General features: G+C 41.0%; 1 protein-coding gene across 2 annotated transcripts in view; it reads left to right on the top strand.

Moving 5' to 3' along the window:
* The first annotated feature begins 6,609 nt into the window (after positions 1–6,609).
* The window catches only part of cacng1b (calcium channel, voltage-dependent, gamma subunit 1b), a 49,425-nt gene continuing 34,043 nt past the window's right edge, over positions 6,610–21,991 (top strand). Inside the window, exon 1 of one of the 2 annotated variants that reach the window (XM_074696882.1) lies at positions 6,610–7,099. In XM_074696882.1, the coding sequence (XP_074552983.1) occupies positions 6,859–7,099 (241 nt within the window). In that variant the 5' untranslated portion in view covers positions 6,610–6,858. The remainder of the gene's footprint in view (positions 7,100–21,991) is intronic. The other variant, XM_074696881.1, reaches the window with a different exon arrangement.

The following is a 21,991-nucleotide window of genomic DNA, read 5'->3' as shown; positions in this document are numbered from 1 at the left end:
CTTGCTGAAATAATACGGTAATCTCATAAGGATAATCTAACTAGTTCATTACATGTTGAAGGGCCGGATCTCAAACACCATAGCCAAACACCATATGGGTGCGTCTCAATGCATTAACTTCAGGCCTCCTCTGTCCTATCTCCTCCGCAGGTCTGGAAGTACTTTCCCAGTCGCCATTTTAAAGACTGTCCCAAAGCAATAATTGCGCTCAGGGGAGAGAGGAGAGAGGATGGAGGAGACTGATCGGAGGAGCTATGATCGAGGATACACGGGAGCTGAATTTGCGGAAGTCTTTTCACTGACAGACACGCCCCCATATGGAATATCACTCTCTGATTGGATGCTGCAGCGGCTCAGACTTCTCTACATGAAACTTCACAAATACAACAGAGTTTAATGAGAGAGAAGAAGAGCTGGAATTAAGCACTGAAGATCGTTCAGAAACTGATCATAAATCTGGTAATAAAGTGTTCGCTGTGAGTTTAAAGCGCAAAACACTGAACACAACCATCATCAAATCAATATAATGGAGGATTAATACAGAAATCTAATAAATGACATCTTCCTGATACACAATAAACTAGGTTACGTTAATAAGTTTCAGAGTTCACAACAGTTTACGCATTTTAGCGGTAAAGTGATCCTCGAGCTTCTAAACAGCACACAGAATAAACAGAGAGCAGGTTTTCTTCATGGTAACGTGTTTGTTAAACAGGTTAAAGGAACAGACAAAGCTCTGTTACTGTTTCTGTTTGATCAGAGTTATTACAGCGCACATGTGCAGACACACAAACAGCTGTTAGAGCTGACTGACAGATGATCCAGAGGTGATCAGCTGATGCAGTCATCAATTAAAAACACGTCGCTTCATATGACGCTCGGGAGGGGAGGATGTCCCATTGCTCTAAAAACCAATCTCCTCCATCCTCTCTCCTCTCTTCATTTCCTTGCGTCTCTCCCATGCATCTCTGGTGGGAGGGACTATGACGCAAGAGAACGACACATGTGGAGGAAGGAAGGATGGAGCTTTGGAGCTTTGAGAGGCACCCTTTGAGTCGACCTTTCAGAGGACTGGCCAATCAGAGGGGGGGACAAAGGGCCTTAAAAAAAACAGCAGCAGGGTTTTCTTATACACCAGTTTGAGAGAAAAAGGGATCTGGAGGGTAACCACTGGACAATACAAAGCCTTATAAAGTAAAGTATCTCTTAGAGAAAATAATACTGATAAGATCACACATCCTGAATACACACTATCTCTTTTCCTCGTTGTGCCACCTCCACATCCAAACACAGTCACCAGCGAATGAAGCTCAGCTCAAAGTTATGGAGTCGATCAAAAGAAGATGTCAATCATCCTATCAACAGAAGTGATCTGATGTCTTTCAGTCAATGTTCTCATAGTCGTACTTACTTCTTGTCAGTGATATATGAGGAAGTGTTGGTGACAGTTCAGAGAGAGGCACTCACAGGTGAGTCAGAGTCAGGCCTCTCTTCCAGGTGTCACATCATGTTTCTCTTCCTGTCATCCTGGAATGACACACGCACATCATGGCTGACATATTTCTGTAGTCGTCCTTCCTGCAGCCTGTTGCCTGGAGACTCCACAGCTGAGAGGTGTTCTGGTCTCTGCAGTCTCCAGGGAGCCATGAGGAAATGAAGCAGGTCACAGGGTCACCCAGTGAGACGGGCTGTGCCAAAAGACGCTGTTATTACACATTTAGAGCCGAGCGGTCGCTTTCAGTGGCGTCCTCGGGGAGAACAGGCGGTTTTGCAATGAAAGCATCCAGGTGGAACGTGATAAACTGTCTCTCATCTCCTCTTAGACTGCACAGTGGGAACCTTTCTGCTGAAGGAAAGGGAGCTTGTGAGCTGATTTATCTTTAATGATCAATTTCCTGCTTCAGTTAGCTGCCGATGGTGTTTACAGAAAGCACTTCACATATCGTCCTCTCTCTGAGATGCCAAACGTCACACTCACTGTGCTGTTACTGTCCCATTCATGTGCATCTCACACACAAACGTTAGCTGTGCAGTTTGAGGAATTTTGAATGGAAGCTAAAAACAATTCCACTTTTTTTTTCTTTCTCCCAGTTCACCATAAGTAACGCACCCTCAGGTTTCTGCTATGACTTCCTCTTTACTTGCTCCTGCTTAAAAGGTGCAGTGTGTAGAAGTTGTCAGGGTTTCCCAAAAAGAGAAACAAATGAAATAAAATGTTTATATATGTTTAAGAAGGATCTTAACAGTAATCCCCATAAAACTTTCAATTTTTTTTTTTATTTATTCAGAAAAAGGTTTTTATATTTACATCACTATGGTCCTGTTCATGGCAAACGTCCACTTTTTTTTTTTTTTTTTTGTCTACGGCAGATTTTGGGTGACAGAAAGAGCAAAACCATAGTATGCATAAAACATAGACGTAGTCTCTGTGATGTCACCAGTCTGTTCCTGAAACAGTGAAAGGAAGCCAATCTGCTTACGCAGCTGCATTGCTTATGATGCCTGATTTGAGTTCCCTTTTGAACACCTACATGGCGCCCATTGGTCGAGTGAGCTGAGCTGTGTCTCTGGTTGGACGATCAAACGATCCTAATAACTTATGAAAAAAAAACACCCATCATACAGTGTTGTTGATAGCTGGGTTCTGCTTTACGGCCGTTTTTCCGTCAGTCAGTCAGTCAGTGATGTTTTTATGTCAAACCTGCACAATACAACACAACATTGGTTTGAAAAGGGAACAGATGAAGACAACACTTTTACATTTCCAATCCCTCACTCCCAGTCACAAAACAAACATAGAACCACACTCCCAACAACACTCATCCAGACAAAACAAAGCCCCAGCACTCTCTGACCCCAGACCCATCTCCCCCTAATTCACATCCTCAACAGAAGGCTTCAGTCTGTCGTCTCCATATATTCGAACATCACATTTTTAACAAACAATTGTTTAAACTGAACAATATTTGAACTTGCTTTTAACTCTTCTGCTAAACTGTTCCATAAGATGACTCCCTGTATAGAAATGCACATTGATTTTAGAGTTGTTCTTGTTTTTGGCTGGTAAAGTCTATTACTCCCTCTTAAATTATATGAGTGATGCACATATTTGTCATGAAACATATTCTGAATATTTGTAGGTAGAGTTTTTTTTTGATGCCTTGAACATTATTTGAGCTGTTTTGTATCCGACCAAATCATGGAATTTTAAATTTGATGATCTTAAGAAAAGTGGATTAGTATGCTCCCTAAATTTTACTCTATGAACAATCCTCATGGCCTTTTTTTTTGGAAGTGTCACAGGTGGTAATAAATTCCCCAAATTTCAATACAATAAGTTAAATATGACAATACAAATGAATTATATAATATAAGTAGGGCATTCTGATTTAGGGCATGACTTGCTCTTTGCATAAAACCAACACATTTTGCAACTTTCTTTCTTAAATAATTAATGTGAGGTTTCCATAATAACTTATCATCAATTACAACACCTAGAAATACATTTTGTTGAACTCTCTCAATTGTTATAATATCAACCTTGATTTGCCCTGCAACATCAGTTTTCATTTTACCTAATAGCATAAATTTAGTCTTATTTAAATTTAATAATAATTTATTGACGTTAAACCAACGCTTTTGTTTATTCATTTCATTAGCTATTTGTTTCAAAAGTTGCTCTAAATTTTGTCCCAAGATAATTTTTTGAACCAGGCAGTAAATATTTTTGTAATGCTGTAAAAGCCTTTTTTTATGGCCTGGTGTGTATGGGACTTCCGCTTTTTCTGCAGCCAGACTCAAGCGGATCCCTGATGCACAGCAACTTTTAGCACTTTCAACATAGGCTTCATTTTTACTAACCAGATGTTGGCCCTTGTTGTTGTTTTTACCGTAGAAGAAGAAGAAGAAGAAGAAGAAGAAGAAGAAGAAGAAGAAGAAGAAGAAGAAGAAGAAGACAGCTGTTGTTGCTGTTGTTATTGTAGCTGAAGAAGAGAAGAAGAAGAGAGATAGTGTATTTTTGTTGTTTTGCACAAAAGACATGGTATTGAGAGTATTTTCTGATGGAGAATCTCAAACATGCATCACATGAGTGTTAGGGTGTATTCACACCTGTGGCTCGTTAACTTTGTTCCAATTCAGGGGCAAAAATTATACAAAAATGATACAAAAATGACAGCTGTCACTTGGTTCATTTGTGTTCACAAGGCAAAAGTCTGCTGGTTCAAAGTTGTAAATAAATGCCATGTGTGATCAACTTTTTCTCTTATTGGTCAGAAATCATACCTGGAAGGTGAGGGGTTTCCTTGTCTTCATGGAGCATCAACAACGTGTGTTGCTAATTAGCATTATAGCATTTATGGCTCATGTACCAGTGTGCAGGATATGATCAACGTGTAGTTTTTAAGAGTCCCGACTGCATGAAGGCACTTCTCCTCACGCTCCACATGAGCCCACAACTCATTTTCTTCAGTTCTTTGGTCTTCTCTTCTTCTGTTGCTGTTGTCGATTCTTCTACTTCTTCTTCTTCTACAGTTTTGACTGTATAGTTGTTGTGTATGTGTGTATGTGTGTATGTATGTGTTTATATGTATGTGTATGTATATATATATTTCATTTTTTATTCTTTATTATTAATTTTTTTTTTTTTTAAATAACTATTTATTTTCAATGATTTTACGATGTGTGCGAAACATTGTTGTCTCTAGATGTTCCAGGGTCTCTGGATGTTCTCATGCTGTGTGTAGCTATGTATATGAAGAAAAATCGAATAAAAACATTCAAACTATTGACTGTATAGTTTTTAACCGAGCTCATTACTGCCCCACCGTGACTACAGTGTGAGCCACAGTTATAAGTTTGTTGTGACGGTTGCTGAAGCGTTTGTGTTCTCACTGTGAAGTACCAGCTACAGGGCTTGAATGGAAGCGAGCCGAGACCACCTATTTTTGGTGATCTCGACCTGATTGTTTTGCCCGCATCCAAGGGCGATTATTGTGTTCACATATGCCCAAACGAACCAGGGTTTTCGGGGGGGGGGGCTGCTCACTGTTTCGGAAAAACTGCCCCTAAATCATCTGATTTTGCTCCAAAAAGATCAGGAAGAAATGAAGAGAAACTGGGACAGACAACGACTAAAACGAGAGTAAACATGGGTGTAGAGTTTCCAAGCTGGGAGTCATCAATGAAAAAGTTGGGTCTGAAGGACGACGCTGAAGTTGGCTGTTTTCTGCTCCACAGGTAAAAGTGACACGTACAGTTAGAGAGTGCTTCTGTAGCAACATTTATTGGTTGTAAAGGTCATTGTTTATTGTTTACTGTACAGTCTAACAAATGTTGCTGTTTCTCTGTCTGAGAGTTTTCTTTTCTCTCTGACAGTCAGAGGTGGATTGGTGCTTCATTGTTGAAGGCTAGCTCTGTCAAACAGAACATGAGCTATCAGAGGGTGATGTGACTGTCATGGAGCTTTCTGCCTGTTGTTTATCCAGCTATTAGACATGTCCCACAGCATCAACGCCGTCAACATGATGATCAGAATAAATGAGGCCATCTTCAGGATTCCCTTTGATCTGCAAAAGCTGAGAGTCACTGAGTGACAATCTGAAATCTGAACGCTCCATGTCGCTAAAACTCTTGATTTCTTCACACTGCGCCTTTAAGATCTCAGCATTTAGTGTGTTAAAAACTCAGAGCTGTACGAGTGTTGTCAGGGCTGAAAAATGGGCCAGAGTCCTTTTTAAAGTGGGGCACAGAGGTTTATAAAAAGCATGCCCATTTACCGAAGGATTTCATTGGGAGAAGGTTGATTGTGCCTTTGAGATGTTTCAGGCTTTTACAGGTTTTTTTTTTCATCCTCAAAGCGAGTGCTGTCATTTTTTTTGGAAAGCTGCTGAAAGTACAATTTAAGGTTGAAGCCAGACAGTGTTTTCTGAGCAAGGTCACAGCCACTTGTATGATACTTTTTTGAGCTGGCATGAGTCAGCGCACCCAGGAACAGACAGATGATGATTTGATCAAAACAGGGACATGTGAAGCTCTTGAAATCAAGAATTCTCTCAGTGCAGCGTGATGAATCCTTTTAAATGGGCATTTTTGGATGTCTTGTGTCAGAGCCCTTTTTTCCATCTCTCTGAATCTGGATCAGCTGCCAGCATCAGGTGGGACCTTTATCTCAGAGCTAAACCGCTGATTGGCTGAATAAGTGGATCAGACGACAACTAATAAAGGAAATCTCCATCCTCTGGGTCCCCTGGCTCACAGCACCCGAGAGACTCACGCTGAAAACAGATCAAACGGAGTAAAGACATGAAAGATGTGACAAAAGGTGATAGGTTGGTAATGTTGGTGTGCTTATGAAATATTGGGGAAAAAATCATCAAAGTTGCACAAAGTTGCCAGATTTTCTTTGATGTTAGAAGTTAATCTTTACTTTGAGTCTAGACTTCAAATAAAAGAGTCTGAACCAACATCAGAATGGCTGTTATTAGATGTAATAGATGTAATCATCCCAGCACATCTTCATCCAGCAGGTAAATGGCCTCAGTTCACCAAAGGCAACCAGGGAGGGAGAGGAGGAGAAGAGTGAAGAGGAATCTAGGGCACTGTTATCTGTCCCCTTTTCACCAAGCACCAGGCACCAGGCAGAGGAAGAGACAGAAAGAGCTGAGGACAGGACAGACGAGAGGACATCAGAGGCGTAGTGAAGCTGGAGACAAGACAGGGGAACCTCTGGAGCCAACACGCATCATCAAGGAGCTGAGCATCAATCAGGGAGCTGGACTGTCTCAGGTGGTCTTTTCCGATAACACACTCTTTCTTTAGACACACACACTCACACACTCACTACTTTGGAGCAGCAGCATGTTTGAGGAGCAGGCGACAAAGGTGAAGATCACGTCCGTGGTGATCGTGGTGGGCATGTCAGCGATGCTGGCGGCGGTGGTGACCGACCACTGGGCCGTGCTCAGCCCGCGGGTGGAGAAGCTCAACGCCACCTGTGAGGCGGCCCACTTTGGCCTCTGGAGGCTGTGCAAGAAGAGCATCTTCATCGTGGAGGAGGACCCTCAGGGCAAAGGCTGCGGCCCCATCACTCTACCTGGAGGTATGGAGACTTTTGATACCTCTGAGGTCAGGAGTGTGGCTTTAAACACACGTAACATCACCCTAAAAAGTATAACTTAGGTGAGAATAGGACAGAAAACGGCAACCTTGTCATTTTCTGTCCTCCTTTATTCATGTATATTGTAGCATGGAGGTCACAGTAGATGAAAACAACTATTGAAAGGACTTTTCGAGCTGCGAATGGTGGTCAATTTTGTGCAACACTTGAATTTTAAAAAGCCTCATATTTGAGACTTTATTTTTCCAGCAACAGAGAATCACCCTTTTAACATTATTTCTTCTATTTGCACAGGAAATAGCCAACCTTGAGGCATAAAAACACTTTAATCTTGTTTCTACATCAAAGAAGGATTTTAATGGATTTCAATTTGGTGGAAAAATAGAAGTGTAACAGTTTTGGGAGTTGTGTGCTCTTAATTGAATTATTCTGACAGGCGCTGTGCAGATCATTATCATAAATAAGGGAGGAAAAATGGAACTGTTTTTCCTCCTTCCTGCTCAAGCTTTACTTGCCCCCACATGCTAATACCTCTTCCTGTTTTTCTCTCATCTTGCACACAGACTGACACATGCTTGTTTGTGCTTTCACACACACACACATAAAAAATACAGTAAGATAATGAGACACATGTCTTGAACCGACTGTGAAACAGCTCTGTGGCCATTTTGTCACTGTACTATCATTATGCTCCACAGATAGATAATTAAGCCAATTAAGCGCAGTCAAACAGCTGAAGTGGTGGCGTAATGGAGGGGAAGCGCTGCATGCTTCAGAGTTAATGTGACAAACACAAAGCTGTGCTGTCACGGCTGATGGACTCTCAGTGTAGGAGAAGAAGTGAAATCTGTTTCACCTCATGCTAATGTTGCATTTGTGTTTGCTCTTTGATCAGCACACTGGTACAGTACACTATGAGATACTTTATTTCTCTGGCTCAGCCTTGATGGCTGCTGATGTGAGGTATGCTTTGATCAAAACAGAAGGACAATTTCTAAGAAGATCTGTTAAAAAGAAATTCAACCACTTAACACCCTTATTCTTCCCTGAGAGGTGAGCTGCATCCTTTATCCTGGTGTTATAACTGCAGGCATTGTACAGCGTTTCCATTCAGCCTTCTCCGAAACAAAGCTTGATTATTCTTTGTCAAAAAGGCCACATTCCAATCACAACGGAGACGAAATGCTGGATGTCTTCCATCGATGCTCTTTGTTTACTGTTAGTGATGCCGTTAACGGGCTATAGCGTTACTTAGTATCAGTGGTGTGCGGTCAGGGGAGGCAGGGGAGGCAGTGCCTCGCCTAGGCTAACAAGAAAAAATATATATATATTAAAAAAATATATATAAAAAAATATATATTTTTTTAATAAAAAATATATTTTTTTTCAGTTGTTCGTATACAATTTGTCATAATTAATAGATTAAAAAGTAAATTGCTGAATTGTCAATAAGAGGGAGGCTAACAGAGGGGACAGACAGCGTTTTGCGCTGGCTTCATGCTTGTAATGTGCGTCGGAGGCAGAGACTCCGAGAGAGAGAGAGAGACCGTTTACTTGAAATCACAACGTTTTGCAGGTTTGCGCATGCGTACTAAGGTCTCATGCTGATTAACGTGGGCATCGATGAGGCACAGCGCTTCTCTGCCTCCACAGGTTGTAGTAACGCACCCTCTTTGAGGTCTCGCGATAGTTTGTTAGTGCAGACGTTTGATAGAGTATACCGAAGGTGCCTGGCCTGTGTTCTTGTGTTGTTGAGATATAAGTTATTTTTGTTCGTATTTTGCTCTTGCTCCTGTGATGTAAATCCTGTAGAAATGCAGGTGAACGTATGTTTCGGGTTTTACTTGGCAATTCGTCTCGTTAACTCCGGGACTTCAGTCCGTCTCCGAACCGTAGATGGGAAAGCTGATTGCTGGCAACTGGTGTCTAGGAGTCCGGGCCAAAGTGAGGGAAAAGACTAAAGAGGAGGAAAAAAAAAGGTGCACCTTGTGCACAACTGCACATTTATTGAAGAAACAAAGACCAAAATAATGTACTCCTGCCCCACACACACCATGCATGTACTCAGACCGTCTCTCCTTCTGCTATGTCACACGCACACACACACACACACACACACACACACACACACACACACACACACACACACACACACACACACACACACAGCACAGACTGTCACCGCTTTAAAGGGGCAGGCCTGGCCAGTAACAGTTTGTATTAGCAAATGTGAGCAGTGCACCGTATATATAACACACACAGAAATTTCAACTTTAGCTGGCTGCCTGCCTCCCTCATCATGGACCTCACCGCACGTTACTGCTTAGTATACTAAGTAACGCATTAGTCTGATTTCACCACCTTTTTCAGTAACGAGTAATCTAACGCGTTACTTTTACCAAACCAGTAATCAGATTAAAGTTACTTATTCAACTCACTGTGCGTTACTTTTCTTTTCATTTTCCATGTAAAAAAATCCAAATGCTTTTTCTTGTGTCTCGGGATTGACAGGAGTCGCGTGTTCATCACATTTTCAGCATGAGGACAACTCACAAGTAATAGCAGCCAGCGACACAAAGGTAAACAGAGGAGGGAGAGGAGAGATGTTCGTTTTCTTGCTGGAAACTAAGTCACTGTTTTGAGTTTGTGTCAGCTCAAGATGATAATATTATGGTTCGTTGTTAACTCTGCACTGGCAGTTTGCTTAAGATATTTGACTCAAACATTTAGGAATCAATCAGAGAGAGATTCGTGCACTGTGGCCATAAACGCTTGAGAAGTTGTTTGATTTTTACCTGGGGAAAGGTGAGTCCTGTCTTTCATTGTAACTCCCTCTATTCCAAGAGCTGAACCCTCTGTTTAGCACAAATCCATCCGCTGAGGAGCAGAGCAACATAATGTAGGCTACAACGGGGCACCCAGTGGCAAGCAGGGGCGTGCCCAGACTTTTTAGACTGGGGTGCCCCGAGCAGGGTACTGAGGATTATGTGAGCCCACACTCCAGCAACATTTATTTTTGCTTGTTGTATTACAAATACAGGATCAATAGACTACAGCTTTAAGAAAAATGAAACTGATAAAAACCAAACTGGACCAAAAAAAAAGAATTTAAAAAGAAAATAATTCAAATAAAAAATTGCCCAGTGCACCAAAAATGGTACTGTAAAAGCATTTGTGTATTTTAAAATTCAAAATGTGTAAAATGAAGCAGCTTTAGTGAAAATAATTTGACTTACGAAAAAAAACAAAAACAAGACCAGTGTGAATGATTTCCCTGGTTTAAGCGGGGACAGGAAGTTTGAAGCAGGACTCTTTTTTTTCTCTCTCTCTCTTTTTGTCTTTTTTTTTTCTTGGCAATTTAAAAGGTGATCCACCCTGTTTACTGAAATGAATACAGCACAGTCTCCATCAGATGGTGTCGTGACAACTGCTGTATACACCCACATCATAGGGATGAAGACCATAGACTGTAAAAAATAATGGAATTCATTTTGCCTAGCTCAAAATGAGGCCTCCACAAAAACTGCTCCCCCTGGTGGCTGGCTGCAGTAGAAGTAAAAAGAAAATGGCTCGCCAGCCATTCCAGACGAGCAGTGGTCAAACTTTAAAAAATTAATACACCTCGTAGAAATGTTTCTCACATCCGATTGTTGTGGTGATTTGAAGATAACATTTGGCTGTCTTGTATTCAGGTCCTCTTTGTTTTGAAAAAAATTCGTTTTCATTAGTTATAAGAGGTTAAAAACAAGATTTACGTCACATTTAACAATGATTGACAGCTGCCGTCCTTGTGTATTTTTTTCAGGGATTATAAAATATGTCTGGAGGTAGAGTCAAGAAGTGATTAGACTCAAAAGAAAAAAAATAATTATCATATGCGCCTGTGACAGGGGAATTTTGGCTTCAAAACTGTACAATGATAAAGGGCAGAGCCACGCTGTCCACTCAATATACAGTCAATGATGAAGACAGGATTTCAGCTTTGGGTGGGCCAAACCATTATGGCTGGGCCTTAAATTATCAAAGTTAGTGGATCACTGATTAAATTAATAAAAATGACTGACCAATACACCACTGTAACTATTTGTGGTTTCAAAGCAAATTTGGTTCCTTTTGGCACCTAGGCTTGAAGAGCGGGGACTTCAACCATGGTTAAATAAAAGAAAAAACCCTGCAGTCTTTCCCAAAACCATTCTCTGGTCTTAACATGAGACCTAATGTGTCACTACTGTTTGTTCATTCATTTTTTCCAGCTGGCTAAAATGATTGCCAAACTTTGCTCATTTTACAAAGACAGGTTGTCTAACACTAACAAAACAAATCCACAATGCTTCTTTTAAATTAACAAAATAATAAAATAAAATAAAATAAAATAAAATAGAATACAATAAAATAAAATAAAATTGAATTAAATTAAATTAAATTGAATAAAAACTGAAAAAAAAACAACAAAAAAACAAACAAACTCAGAGACAAGTTGTGTAGGCTGTTAAAAAGTGGGTGGGCTGGGGACCTCTGGGCCCACCCATAATGCCACCCCTGCCACATCATGTGTAAATATGCTTCTGGAAAAAAAATCCATGTAAATCTCAGCTGCTTAGGGTTTATGTTGTGACATGTGACTCTCCTGAATATTGTTGTGACATTTCAAGGAGTTCAGTACTTGTGTGAATGCAATTGTGAAAAGTAAGTCTGGAGCATTCAGCTTTCTTTATTTGAAGTTCACAAATTTCCTTGTGCTTTAATTATCAGCCCTGTTTGAACAGAGCCAGCAGTGGGATAAAGGGTGTCTCTGTGGCCTCTGGCTGTGTGCGCGTGCCTCGCAGCCTCACAGACAGATTTCACTGCGACTCTATCATTGACATAGCCTCCAGCTCCTGCACCTCAGGATCAGTACCAGCCTTAATGAAGTGTGGCTTCCTGCTCCTGCTCCAGAGTTAGAGTACACCTGACAGGGGACTCAGGGGGTGGTGATGGAGGGAACCGGGGGAGAAAAGTGAAGTGTGCTCGGTGCGATAGAGGCAGGGGATGCCTCCGTAGACAGGAAAAGAGGGCAGCACTTTATAGAGTATTCAGATGAAACAGGGTTTTCAAAAGAGAGGGGGTGACTGGGAAATGTTGTGACAGCTGCCTGTCATAAAAATGTGCCAGAACACCTGCTCGGTCCAAACAGAGTCAGAAATGTTTATCTGTTAGGAGCAGTGGCTCAGGATTTTATTCCTCCGTGGATGAGTCAACCTCCTGTGGAGTGAGCGAAGGCCATATTGTGGCTGACAGACTCAGCAACAATCCAGCTTTAACCTGCAGAGTGTTGGGTGAAAAGCAACATGAAACAGAACAGAAACGGCTGCTTTCATTCTGAAGAAGCTGAATACAGCGGCTTAGTCAGTCCCTCAAAATATGATGCTGCAGAGAGCTTGAAGTTGATATTTGAAGCTGCATTGCGGGGACAAATTGTGTGAAGGTCTGAGAAGGTTTGAGGTCAAGGGGAATTTAACTCAGGACACTGGTGTAATGTAGATAATGACTTCAAGTTATGTAACATCTCATTTCAGAACCCATCAGCTATCATCAATCATCGTTTGACGTCACTGAGAAATGTATGCCCCTGGAAACTGCTAGATCCGGGGTCTGCAACCTTTTCTTTCATAGGAGCCATTTGTCCTCAGCTCACCTGGATTAAAGTCATTCCAGAGCCACAAAATCTACTTTATCTTCACAATTCACTGGAGAATGACGGCCAAGCTGTCATCATCTATTTTCTTACGGACCTTTTTGCACTCTCTATACACTTTCTTACTTTGTTTTCTTCCATTCTATTCTATTCTATTCTATTCTATTCTATTCTATTCTATTCTATTCTATTCTATTCTATTCTATTCTACTGAAGACAATAATGTGTGTAAAATTCTATACATAAGTAAAATGTAGTGAATAGCTATCCGATGGAAAAGTTTTTTTAATTTAGTAAATTATATATGTCATGTTTTAGTTATTTCTTTGTGATAAGGGGCTGATGGACATTTATATGCAAATGGGGCTGGTCCAAAACGGGGGTGGGGGGGTGTTCCCAAACTTTTTTTGGAGCACTGGGTGGGGCCATAAGGTTTTTCTTTTGGCTTCGGGGGGGGGTCATGCAACTTTGATTTGTTAAGTTTTGTATGTTTTTTTTTTTTTTTGTTTTCCATTCGTATGTTATTCAGAGGTTTTGGTTTATACTCCCCTATATAAAGTTACCCTGCACGGTCCACAATGTTATTTCCCCATAGACTGTATTTCCCACTTGTGCACACGGTGTGGGTCGTACCAAAGTATGACAAGATGACACGAGCCGGTAGAAACAAGTTTGGAGGAGCAGAAATGAGGCGAGCCCGCGAGCTAGTTCAGGCAGTCAACTCGAGCAGCACTGCTATACACATACCACGTGTCTCACACGTCATAACCATCTTGCAATCACACTCTCTCAATTGGGCGGTCTATTTAAACCGGGAGTCTCTCATCCCTCTCTGCCTGTCAATGCCTTGGCTGCCCTGCGTTTGTAATGCTGCATGTTTCTTTGCCGCTCGTGATTTTACCTTCTGGCTGCGTAGGTCGCGGTGTCTCTCGCCGTTTCTGATTCAAAGGGTGAGTCTCGACTTTCAGAGGCGGACGTTGGTTTATTCCTGAAACCCAGGCTCGGTCGGCGAAGTTTGCTCCATGAATGAATCATCCTTCTACATTACCAGCAAATGACTTGCCGGGCGGCTCATGCACCTCAACCTGGGAGAGCTGTAAGCCGTAGTTTAACGTTCCTGGTCAGCCTCAGCCGTTAACAGTTTTGATCATCTGCTGATCCAACAAACCTTCCCCGATGCCTCGACGCCGGGTGTCGAAGGCACAGCGAACAGCGGGCCCTCCAGGGGGAAGGTAAAGCTCCAGCTTAAGCGCGCACTCTGCTCCTCACTCTGCTTCTCCCGAACCGGAGATCAGAGCTGCCGGATCCTGACACCTCCATCGACGCGTTCTTCTGTCTTCACCTCTCGGGGGAGTCTCCGATCGTCAGAAATGCCTAGTTGAATGCCATGGACTCCCTTTCTCGCCATGTGAGCGACCTGGGCTCTCCCGTGTCTGCTGTACCTGCCCCGGTCTTTCCCACTGACGCCGCAAAGGTCCCTGGGAACTGCAGTCCCAGCCCCTGCCTTGGCTCTCGGTCCCTGCTCCCTGCTGCCTGTCGCTCTTGATTCTTTGGGGAATAATTCCTGCAGGTAATCTCGTTGTGCCTTCAATTGCCTTCATAACTGATAAAGTTAAAAGTCCGCCACTGGTCCGTCATTCAAAGGACGCAGGTCTAAGCCCCTCAGCCAACACTCTCCCGCTTGTGTTGTAATTATTCCTTACTTATTTGATGCTTTTTATATATTTATTTATTTATTCATTGTCGTATCAGAGCAGACACGGGGGTTGTGCAAGATGTAGTTACTTTATCATTTAATATGCGTATTATCTTTGCTCTTATTCCGACAGGCTTTGACATTATATCGGTAAAGATTACGTTGCGTGGGTTCGGATTTGCAGACAAAAGTTTTGTAGATTGCATAAAATTCTGCAGGTTCTTGAGAATAGTGATCCAGGTCTGTAAAACTTTTACAATGGCAGAATCTATAAGGCTTTAGGCGTTTTAAACCTGCTTGCAGTTTATGCTCAATACAGTGAGGAATTTGTTACTCTGCCATGTTATCAGACCTCATTCTCATCTATGGTGGCTCTTTCTTTGAACACCTCAATCTTTCAGCCAAGATGTCGTGTACATTCAGAGATTCGATTCAGGGTATCTGCAAGGTATAAAAGCCTTTAATCATAAAATCCAATAATTTGAATTTAAGATCTTAACTGTCTTAAATCCTCTTTTTTTTTTTATAAAATGCCTGAATATGAATGCTAAGAGCTGAAATGTATGACATTTTCTGTAAAACAAATAAATAAAGAAATTAAAGATAAAAGCAAGTTTATCTTAGCAGCAAGGCAATTCAGTGTCAGTTAAACTAAATAAATTAATAAATAATAATAAATAAATTTATGAATTATGATATTTTTAAAATACATAAATTAATTAAATAGATACAAGGAATGGATATAAGATACAAGAAATATGCTATACCTTCTATAAAGGTATAGAAATAAAACAATGATAAATAAATAAAATAGATAAAGAAATAGCAAAGATATAGAGGAATAAATAATGAAATAAACTGAAATGAAATGAAAATGAAATAAAAAAATAATAGTTATAATAAATAATAGTTTAATGATAATAATAATAAAACAAAAGGCATATATTCAGTGTTTTATTGCAATGCATTCAGTTGTTTTTAATTGATTGGGAGAGGTCATGCAGTTATGACCAATTCTCAGAGTTTCATTGCTGCTCCTCTGCATGGGGGTATGTTTGAAGGCAGTGCTGCTGTCTTTCACCTCTGCCAGTGCATTTATGTCAGACTGTGAGACCGGAAGAAAATTAAAATAAATAAAGAATAATAATGATTAAAAAATAAATAAATAAATAAATGATAAAATGAATTAAAAATAAATGATTAAATAAATAAATAAAATAAAAAATTAAAATAATAATAATTATAATAACATTAAAAAAAGAATAGATAATAAAAAATTAATTAATTAATAAAAAAAAAAAAAAAAAATCAATGCGTTGCAAATGATAATTCATTAACAGATGAATGTTGTGGAAACATCTAATTTCTGGTCATCAGCCAGGGAAGTCCTTTAAATTGTTAAGAAGAATCTTAATCTGACTCTTCTTTCAATCCGTGCTCTGAATCTGTCATGTCCTATGTCTTCTTTTGCCAGTGAAAATGTGAATTGGGTTTTAAGTTATATCTATTGTGGCATTAAAAATAAAAAATAAAAACAAATATAATACTTATGACAATTACAAATATAATAAAATAAATAATAATAATAATAATAATTATTAATAAAGATAACGAATGAATGAATACAGGATGATAATAATACACAATAATAATAAATTTAATTATAAATGAAAATGATATACATTAAAAAAAAAAAAAAAAAAAAAAACCTGTTGAAACTTCAGAGCCTATTTCCTTGACCACACAAGCTGGCTTTACCGGGCGTAAAACCCGAGACTCTTTCATGACTTCTCTTTGTGTGATAACTGTTACAAGACCTGCCGGCCCCAGAATTCCAGCCAAATTCATGTCTAGCTCTATAGATCATTCTTAAAGGGTCAGGCACCTTTTTCTTCAGGATATGAGTTCCCTGTTTGTTTGTTTGTTTTCTTGCAATTAAAACATTTGCATTTCCTAATTGTTAAATAATGCCTATGTGGAGTTGGTGTGCAGACAGCCACCCTCGCTCTGTCTTTCAGGAGGCTCACTCCTGCTGAATCGAGGAATTAATAGGAAGTATCTTTCAACTCCGGTGACGTGACGGCTCTTTCCAAAGCTCTGTTTATTCTCCCCAATAGATGTTTTGTGAATCATCTGAGTACTGGTTTAGTAAAAGATTTTAGCAGTCCTGTGCTCTTTAAACAACCTTGTCAAATTCTCAGTAAGTTAAGGTCAAACTCCCTTCCCTATTCGGAGCAAGAGCTATGGTGTTGCCACAAGGAATGTTCAATGAAGTTATAATAATGATATAGGTTTCATTAGATCTCTCTTCAGTTGCAATGACTTTGTGGAGACTTAAGATTCTCTCTAGTTTATAATGATCCTGCTCCATTAGTTGGTTTTGGGGGATTCTTTATGGTTAATGGTTTGCTCGTCTGGATTTAGTTTTACATTAGATGCTAAGACTTCAGATTCTTCTTGGGGACCCTTCCATTCTGCTGCTCTCAATGACTTAAGGCATATCCTCCAAGCAATGATAAAGAATGCCCCTCTTTAAATCACTGGTGCATAAGTCAGTGTTGAGATTAAGACCTATTTGACTTCTATTGTTCTTCTTCGAGAAGCAGTTCTCTTCATGGCTTTATAGTTTCTCAGTGGCAAATCCAAATCTAGGCCTCTCCTATATTATCATTTGAGCTCACTATTCTGATTCAACTTAGAAGAGCACATTTATTCCATATTCTTGAAACTCTGATAGATCTTGCCACTGGTTATTGCTGAAACTAATACCATTATTTGTTCTTTGTTTTTATGATGGAACATTGGCATTATCATCCCTCAACCCATCAATCGTCCTCCTGTTCATCATCGATGGTCACAACCTATGATGAGATCCTGGTTCTCCAAAAGCTGCTTGCTCTCTGCCTGTGCTACTGCCTGCCAGACGAACTCCAGTCCCCTCAGTCCCTGACCATCAAGGATGCCCATTGCTGCTCATCTGCCTGCCTCAACACCCAAATCCCTGGGTTGCTAGTTGTCTTCTGCTAGCAATGCTATGATGGTTCTCAAGAGATCCAGCTTGCTCAAAAGCCCTTGAACTTCTGCTTGAAAGTGTTAATGAAAGAAAAGTGATTTTACTTGCTGCTTAATACTGTCAATGCATACCAGGTGGTTTGCTGGGTTAAAGAAAGTATCTAATAAATGCTATAGGTCTGCATCTTCAACGTAGAATGTTCCCTTGCGGCCACAGTGCTATCAGAGAATGGCCTCACAAAGTAGAGAATACTAGATAGTATATTCCCCGACAGGCGCTGTACTGGCGGGGAATGGCCTCACGGCGGCTGGTGCCATGGTCACACATAGTAGAGAACACAAGATAGTATATTCCCCGACAGGCGCTGTACTGGCGGGGAATGGCCTCACGGCGGCTGGTGCCATGGTCACACATAGTAGAGAACACTAGATAGTATATTCCTCTACAGGCGCTGTACTGGAGGGGAATGGCCTCACGGCGGCTGGTGCCATGGTCACACATAGTAGAGAACACTAGATAGTATATTGCCCGACAGGCGCTGTACTGGCGGGGAATGGCCTCACGGCGGCTGGTGCCATGGTCACACATAGAAGAGAACACTAGATAGTATATTCCCCGACAGGCGCTGTACTGGCGGGGAATGGCCTCACGGCGGCTGGTGCCATGGTCACACATAGAAGAGAACACTAGATAGTATATTCCCCGACAGGCGCTGTACTGGCGGGGAATGGCCTCACGGCGGCTGGTGCCATGGTCACACATAGAAGAGAACACTAGATAGTATATTCCCCGACAGGCGCTGTACTGGCGGGGAATGGCCTCACGGCGGCTGGTGCCATGGTCACACATAGAAGAGAACACTAGATAGTATATTCCTCTACAGGCGCTGTACTGGAGGGGAATGGCCTCACGGCGGCTGGTGCCATGGTCACACATAGTAGGCTCTACATTCTGGCCCAGGCTCCTAAATTTTGTTTTGGGGGATTATGTTCAGTATGTTTTGCTCATCACTCCTCAATGTCACCATGTAAATTTATTGTGAGGGGTGATGAGACCGGAGCCTGGACGCCAAACATAAAATATATTTGCTGCTAAATAAACTATTCAAACGTGAGTTGTCTGACTGAAATGAGGCGAGCCCGCGAGCTAGTTCAGGCAGTCAACTCGAGCAGCACTGCTATACACATACCACGTGTCTCACACGTCATAACCATCTTGCAATCACACTCTCTCAATTGGGCGGTCTATTTAAACCGGGAGTCTCTCATCCCTCTCTGCCTGTCAATGCCTTGGCTGCCCTGCGTTTGTAATGCTGCATGTTTCTTTGCCCCCACCACCACCCCAGCAACCACCTGCAGGCTCCGGGGGGATTATGTTCAGTATGTTTTGCTCATCACTCCTCAATGTCACCATGTAAATTTATTGTGAGGGGTGATGAGACCGGAGCCTGGACGCCAAACATAAAATATATTTGCTGCTAAATAAACTATTCAAACGTGAGTTGTCTGACTGAACTGTATTTTGTTGCTCATATGACATTGCAGCTATTACAGGTATGTTAAACGCTGAATGGCTCCTTAAAGGACTGCTTTGGAATACTACAAGACATAAAATGGTTTTAGTGGCTGCGGGAAAAAAAAAAAAAAAATTATATCTTAATCACGTCCCAACTATACCCCGGTCCTATTAAATAACTACCAGCCCCTAAAATTGCAAAAATTTCACAAATTTTTCAATTTCAAAGAAAATGAAATTTAATAGCTTTGGGGGAAAAAAATCAAAAAGTTGCAAAAAAGAAAAAAAAAAAGATTTTTCAAAAATGTCGACGTTTTTGAAAAAACCCCCAAACAAACCTGAGTTTGATAACATATATTAATACTACCACTTAACTCATCAGTTTTTGTTGTTTGCTGAAGTCAAATATCAAGCATGTTTATTATGAGAGCGTGTTGACAGTTTATTGAATCCATCTACACAGAATTAAAATTTGTATTTTTTGACAGATTAGCTTTTTTGTAGATTTAGTTTTCTTACCAGGGCTGTAAAACTTGAGTTTAGCCACAGGTGTATGGAAAGTTGGTGGGCTGTTGATGTTGGAGGAGATGAAGCAGAGCGGTGGCAGGCTTTATTGACAGATGTGATGCATATTAAGTTCAACAAAATATAAATGCATGAAATATGGGAAATCACGGGTAAATCCTGAGTGACATACATTTATTTTGTCTCTTTTTTCTTCGTCTTTTCTCTCCCTCTTTTCTTTGAATTAAATGAAATGAGAGAAGCCAGATATATACTCAGTATCAGATGTTAAGGCTGTTAAATGTTCAATTGTAAGATGTGCATCAAACTTCCAGCTGCCGTCAGGTTAACTTTCCATTATGACAAACGGCTTTAATCTGACATCAGATGTGACGGGACAGTTAATATAGATACAAATGTATACGCTGGTTCAGACAGTTACATTAAATAGTGATTGCTGTGATTGTTTACTGCATTAAAATGTGCCTGACACTCTGGAAACCTGCCTCTGAGGCTTTGTTGACATGTGCGCACATGTGCGCCTGTCACCAAATTAAAGCTGCGGAGGGTGCGCTCCGCTTTGCGCCGAGAATAGACCAGGTTGGAGCTGGCGAGCTTTCAGTGCACTTTCTGCACTGTTTTTGGCACAAAATTGTCACTGCGCCAACATACCCATCTCCGTGCAGATGGTCTACCAAATTGTCAAATTGGCAGCACACGGTGGTGCGCCGCACGAAATTAACACTGTGCGGGGTGCGCCAGGCTTGCGCCCCCTGTGATGCGCCACGAAATTAGAGCCTAGAGTCTTTATTCTTCAATACCCTCTGTAAGAAAATTTAAAAAATCTATATTTCAATGGTATTTTGTTTAAAGCTACAAGGAGCCACTGCAAAGAAGTCAAAGAGCTGCAGGTTGCAGACGCTTGTACTAGAAGAACAGCTCTTCTGTAACTGGGGTTTAACAAGTGGTTTCAAGCCAAGAGTCCCTATTCCAGGAGACATTTACATCTGCGATGTAAACACTGTCATTTTCAGCCCATTACAGCCTGCAGAGTAGCACCTGTTTGTCTGCTTCAAGTCGATCTGATTTCACAGAAAGACAGGAGACCTTTCTGTTTTGAAGCAGCTCGACTAGTTCAGCAAAGTGCAGCCTCCCTCAGTGTTTGGCTATTTTTTTTTCAAACACCCTTACTGACTTAGTTTCAACCACAACATTGTTCCTGCTCGTGGATACAAAGAAAAATGACTCGCTCTGTCATATTATCTGAAAATGTCCTGTGATTTGGAATGCGAGGGCACAGCTCTGCCATTAGCTCACACGCCAGGCTTTAAAGATCTGATTATCCAGGCCCGTCCCTCCATTTGTGGCTCCGGAGTCTGCCAGAAATGGATCTGTGTAGACAATGTGGTGTCCCTGAAGTCCTCTTTGCTGTGTTTGGCACACAGTCTAACAATGACGTTCATTGGATTTAAACCGGTCATTTTCTCGCCCCCCTTTACAAAATGAGTTTGGGTGATGTGTGATTTTCTGTGACTTTGACAGAGCTAACCATCCATCACCCGGGGCTACAGAATGAGACAATGAGAAAAAAAATCTTGCAGGGCTCACTGATACCAAACTGGGTTTCTTTTACTGGCACCAGTTTGGATAGTTGAGGAGTGTGTCTGGTTTGACAGAAAAAAGAGAAAAGCTGGGGGTTAGGGGAGAACAGGGTAAGTTGTCACACGGTTTGGTTGCCAAACTTATTATAACTTGATGTCTCTCAAACTGAGGATTGGAAATTTAAGGAATTGTCTGGAGTGAGACAGCTGAACTAGGTGAGAACTTTTTGTGTTTTTCATGTCAAAATCTAAATATTTAGCTCCTTGATATTTTTCTTCTTGGCTTTGACACAACAGGTTCATAACAAATCAGTTGTCATCATAAGAAGTGTGGAGGGAAATCAATAGTTTGGATTGTGTTTAGCTAGCTAACTAGTTATTACACAGTTGTTAGCCTTGATACTAGCAAGAAATTCCAATTGGGGTTGGATGTGATTTTTTTTTTTAGGGTTGGTTGTCACCTATGTATATATATATACGGGCTTGATAATAACACCTGCCAAATGCGGGTTAATTTCAGCAGAAGCGGGTGACACCACCACTCCTACTAGCCACTTTGGTGGGTTGAATTATGTAATTGTGTTTTTTTTGAAACAGCACCTGAAATACTAAACCAATTGCAGTATGAGATAATAACACTACAACTCCCATGAGCACTGCCTGCACACAGTCTTTGCTCATTGGTTCATTCACTAAGTCTTTTGCTGATATAACTGCTGTCAGGCGCTCAGACTCCATCTCCAGCCTGCGGCTTTGACACCCTGACAGCCCCTGGTGTTAAGCTCCTGATAATTTATAAGTTCACTTGTGTCTTTTTCGCTCTTCACTGGAAACAGATTCCAGGGTTTGAGGCACAAACTAGCGTCAAAAC

This window comes from Halichoeres trimaculatus, unplaced genomic scaffold (genome assembly GCF_033239565.1).
Source record: "Halichoeres trimaculatus isolate MK-OKI-2021-1 unplaced genomic scaffold, fHalTri1.1 fHalTri1_scaffold_20, whole genome shotgun sequence".
Lineage (NCBI taxonomy): Eukaryota > Metazoa > Chordata > Actinopteri > Labriformes > Labridae > Halichoeres > Halichoeres trimaculatus.
The sequence above is the reverse complement of the archived record's forward strand: the minus strand, read 5'-3'. Positions and strand labels throughout refer to the sequence as shown.